Source organism: Argiope bruennichi, chromosome X1 (assembly GCF_947563725.1).
Source record: "Argiope bruennichi chromosome X1, qqArgBrue1.1, whole genome shotgun sequence".
Classification (NCBI taxonomy): domain Eukaryota; kingdom Metazoa; phylum Arthropoda; class Arachnida; order Araneae; family Araneidae; genus Argiope; species Argiope bruennichi.
Genome location: NC_079162.1, coordinates 136,144,547 through 136,149,772, shown reverse-complemented (window position 1 = coordinate 136,149,772; position 5,226 = coordinate 136,144,547). Strand labels below are relative to the sequence as shown.

At 41.7% G+C, this 5,226-nt stretch overlaps 1 protein-coding gene across 1 annotated transcript; it reads left to right on the top strand.

Moving 5' to 3' along the window:
* Positions 1 to 362: 362 nt before the first annotated feature.
* LOC129959416 (uncharacterized) lies at positions 363 to 986 on the top strand. Its single transcript, XM_056072238.1, has one exon. It carries the CDS (start codon positions 363 to 365, stop codon positions 984 to 986), a length of 624 nt encoding a protein of 207 aa, XP_055928213.1.
* The last annotated feature ends 4,240 nt before the right edge of the window (positions 987 to 5,226 follow it).

The window sequence follows — 5,226 nt, the reverse complement described above, 5'->3', positions numbered from 1 at the left end:
TGAATCACATCCCTCTTTGAAAAGTATTGATCACTGGTATTTGTGACTTGTAGCGGCTCACCACTAGCGCAGAAAAAATGCCAATATGGTGAGAAGAAGAAAAACCGGTTCCAGCGGAGATAAAAGGAAGAACACGACTTTCGACCCTTCACTTGATAACTGGAAAGCGAGCTGTGAGCGACTTCCTGCATCCCGATATTGGTGACCTTTGGACTTGAACGAACCATGCGCTTCTTGTGAAAAATTCATTACCATCGGAACGATTTTAACAGAAAAGTGACTAAGGTTTTGTATAGCGATCTCCTTGAACTGTGCTCGTACAAAATTCCTCGTTATTTTTATTGCCGTTATCGTGATAAGTTATGCAGAACGAAGCAAGTGGAAATATAGCACTTGTTGCCGTCAAAGCCCCTCCATTTTGGCGTGCTAATCCGGAACTATGGTTCAAGCAAATAGAGAGCGAATTCATTCTCGCCGGTGTGACTACTGAAATTACGAAATTTCACCATATTTTGTCGGTATTGCAACCGGAAGAATTGGAGGTCGTCGGCGACATTATGCAAGATCCACCGGCAGAAAGACCCTACGAAGTACAGCGAAGAAGATTGTGTTCTCAGTACGCGCAAAGTGAGGAGCAAAAGTTAAAGGACGTTATTTCCGGGATGCAGCTCGGGGATCGAAAACCTTCCCGATTGTTGGTAGAAATGAGGAATAAGGCCGGAAATAAGATCAGCGAAGAGATATTGAAGTCCTTGTTTCTTCAACGGCTGCCTACCCACGTGCATAAGATCTTGGCTATCACCAACGACAAATTGGAGCGGTTAGCGGAGATGGTCGACGGAATCATGGCAGCAGCAACAGATACTATTTCGATCCAGGCTGTGTCATCAGAGGAAGCATTCATGCAAGCCACTCTGATGGAGATTTCATCCCGCCTATCTCGCCTAGAGGCACGTTCTAGCAGCATCTTCAAACTTCCTGATTGATACAGGTGCAGATATATCAGTTATTCCACCCTCGTCGTCCAAACAACACTCTGAAAAGAAGAAACTTCAACTTTTTGCAGCAAATGGCACTGAAATACCTACCTTTGGTCAGCTTCTCCTCAAGTTAGATTTAGGCCTGGGTAGATCTTTCCATTGGCTTTTTGTAATTGCAGCAGTTTCACAACGAATTATTGGTGCAGATTTTCTTCGCCACTTTGGACTGTTAGTCGATGTTCGCCAAGGATGCTTAATCGACCCTCTTACAAAACTTCAGTCACGAGGAATAGTGAAGAGTGGTCAGAGTGCCAATATCAAAGCAATCAAGGGAGATACAGAATTCCATCCACTGCTGTCTAAGTTTCCTTCTCTCACTGAAATTAGTTCGATGCACCAGGATAAACATGATGTCAAGCACTGCATTCAAACTGCGAGACCTCCAGTATTCTCAAGACCGCGAAGCCCCCTCCCCCTGACAAGCTAAGGGCTGCAAAGCAGGAGTTTGAATTTCTGGTGGCAACAGGGGTTTGTAGGCCTTCTAAAAGCTGCTGTGCCTCACCTCTTCACATGGCTCCCAAAAGCAATGGAGACTTGCGTCCGTGTGGAGATTTCAGGAAGCTGAATAGTGTGACAATTCCAGATCGCTATCCAGTGCCACATATCCAAGACTGCTTGCAAGTGCAACATGGAAGGTGGATCTGGAAGCGACAACTGCAGAGATGTTATATGTTGCCCCCATTAGACTTCCAGTCCAACAGTGGACAGTCCCGATCCATCAACCTTTGTGGGGAAACTGAGAGAGGTAATGCAGCGACTATTGCCTCCTAAAACACAGCTACACGGTCCGCAGACAGTGTTTGTAAGCAAGGATCTTGGGTCGTGCACGCATGTGTTCCTCCGGACGGATGCACTCAGGAAACGCCTCCAAACTCCTTATGAAGGTCCATTTCGGGTTATCCATAGGACCGAGAAAAGCCTCAAAATCTACAAACATGGGAAAGGACTCCCAGAGAACATCGACCGTGTGAAACCTGCCTATGTTTTGCATGATTGCGACAGCACTCGACATTCAGCGTCAGAGTCCCCGGCTCAGCAAAGTGCATCAGCAGAGATACCAGAGGGGGCTACTGTAGCGGCTCACCAATAGCGCGGAAAAAATGCAAATGTGGCGAGAAGAAGAGAAACCGGTTCCAGCGGAGATAAAAAGAAGAACACGACCTTCGACCCTTCACTTATTCCTGCGTGCGTGAAACCGGAGTTGTGTAGCACTGTAGTTGAAGCCGAAAATTAAAATCCCAGAAATAGTGAGGACGACACCAACTTTACGTTGGTACACAAGAGATACGCGGCTAGAAACACCATTAAGGTGACCCAGGCAGAAGTATTAAAAACTAAAAATAGATTTGCTAATCTAGAAACTGAAAATAGCCTAAATAACCCAGAACAAAACAACACCCACGAACCCAAAGACAGAACCCCACCTTTAATGCTCAAATTTACACCCGACTACAACAAGGTGCTCAAAAAAATTCACGATAAATTCGGAATTACCAATAACAAGTTAGGAAAAGGGTACATAAAAATCTACCCGCAAGACAACAAAACCTACCAACAACTTCATGAATACTGCAAAAAGGAAGGGTTCGAGCACTATATCATCAGACCCAAGATCTCCAGGCCCGTTAAAGTAGTAGTCAGAGGACTCCCCATTGACACCTTCCCTGACACTATTAAAGAATATCTAATTGCACAAGAATTCTCAGTTGAAAAAGTCTGTCGCATGAAACAGCAAAAAACGAGAAGAGATCTTCCCTTTTTTCTTGTAGAGCTGCAAATAACTGCCGAAGTACACAACATATATAAAATTGAACATATAAACTACTTAAAAGTTGTGATCGAGGAATATAGGGGCAGGAACGTCGTATCTCAATGCTTTAACTGCAATAACTTTGGTCACAGGGCAGAGAACTGCAACATGAAGACAAGATGCCTAAAATGCAAGCAAGAACATAAAACATCGGATTGCCACATTAAAGAGAAAATAGAACGGCAAAAATGCATTAACTGCGAAAAATTCGGGCATACTGCCGCTTACAGAGGCTGCGAAAAATTCCCCAAAATTAATAGACCACAACAGAGAGAATTTAATACAAATCAAAGCAAAATTAGACAGGAACCCTCCTTCGCACAACTTTTTAGATCTAACAGCTCCCCACAGATGGCGCCACCAGCAAAGCCTGAGGAAAACATAAACAAACAAAGCCAAGCAAACGCTGAACTATTAAAAGGCATAAACCTTGCGGAAATCTGAAATATAATCATGCAGATCAAAAAATTCCTTGAATTCCCAAGAATCCTAAACATTTTTAAACAAATGTCATCCATAAATAATTTACCAGATAAATGTGGTCTACATCTCAATGAAATAGCGCACAATGCTCAAACCCCCACTGATTAATGTTCAGAGCCAATAATCTTAAAATCGTATATTGGAACGCAAATGGGATTAGGCACAAAATACATGAGCTGAGACTGTTTGTAAATAATCATAAGCCCCACGCTATACTTATACAGGAAACCCATCTGAGACCGGGTAAAAGAGTCTACTTAGCAAACTACGAAGCCTACTACAATTACAAGGATCTTCAGGATCCGGCACATTCAAGTGGTGGAACGATGATTTTTATCAATAACTCAATCAAGCATCATCAAATAATCCCAACCGCACTTCATTATGTAGAGGCCACAGTAGTTGCAATAACCCCCAAAAATTATGAAACTATAACATTAACCTCCATATATATTCCTCCAAACTCAGACACCCAAATGTTTACATTTGATCTAGAGACTCTCCTTCAAATAAGCTGCAACCAAATTATATGTAGTCATTACAATGCCAAACACAGTAGCTGGCACAATAATACAAACTGCCCAAGTAAGAACACACTTAAGCGATTTGCTGAAAATGCTGGCTTGGAAGTAATTGCCCCAGCAGACCCTGCACGATTCGGAACCAACAGTGAAACCACAATAGACCTGGCAATAGTAAAAGACTTTTAATTTCCTTACGAAATCACTTCACTCCCAGAAATGAGCTCTGACCACAACCCGGTCGCTCTAAACTTCCACTTTAAATACACACTACCCAACAACACAGGGAAAGCTAAAACCAACTGGAACAACTTTAAAAATGACTTGAGCAACACATTAGTAAACTTCATCAACATCAACACCCCAGAAAAAATTGACAACCTAGCAGCACAAATTGAACAGGAAATTAGCAACGCCAAAAACCGAAACTCTAACCCTATCACCAAAAGTAGACATTATTTTGATCCAGAACTAAGGAATCTTAATGCTGAAAGGAACAGGATAAGGAATAAATTTCAAAAATACAAAAGGCCTGAAACAAAAACCCTACTTAACAGCATGAACAACAAAATAAGGAGACTTGCATATCATATTGAAAACAGAGAATTCAACAAACTTGTGAATCTTAACACTGAAATCTTAATCTGGGACTTTGTGAGACCATTCAAAAAGAAAAAACACAACATTCCGACCCTTAACGGTCCGGTTGGAATTGCACAAACCGACATCGAGAAAGCAAATTTCTTGGCAATTAGCCTAGAGAACCAATTTAAATTAAACCCACTATCTCATGAGAAAACAGAACTAGAGGTCGAAGAAACTATTAACTGCTTTCACAACACACAGATGGCGCCACTAGACGACCCCAACACAAACGTAAACATCGAACCGATAAAACCCACAGAAATTATAGAATACATAAAAAAACTCAAAAACAATAAAGTGCCTGGACATGACAACATGATTAAACACCTCCCTCTGAATTTTATACTATTTTTCACCCTTTTAGTACAAAAAACACTGGAACTTGGGTATTTCCCAGCAAGATGGAAGACAGCCACAATAGTACCTATTTACAAACCTGGTAAGGATCCCACAAATCCCTCCAGTTACAGACCCATCTCACTACTTTCCTCTCTTAGCAAAATTGCTGAAAGTATTATTTTAAAAAGACTCAACCAACACCTTTTAGAAAACAACATACTTTGTCCTGTACAATTTGGCATGAGACCAAGCTTATGCACTTCACATCAACTCATCAGAGCCACCGAATTCATCACTTCAGGTTTCCAAAATAAACAAAAAACAGGAGCTGTCTTCCTTGATATACAGAAAGCTTTCGCTCGGGTATGGATCAATGGTTTAATTCACA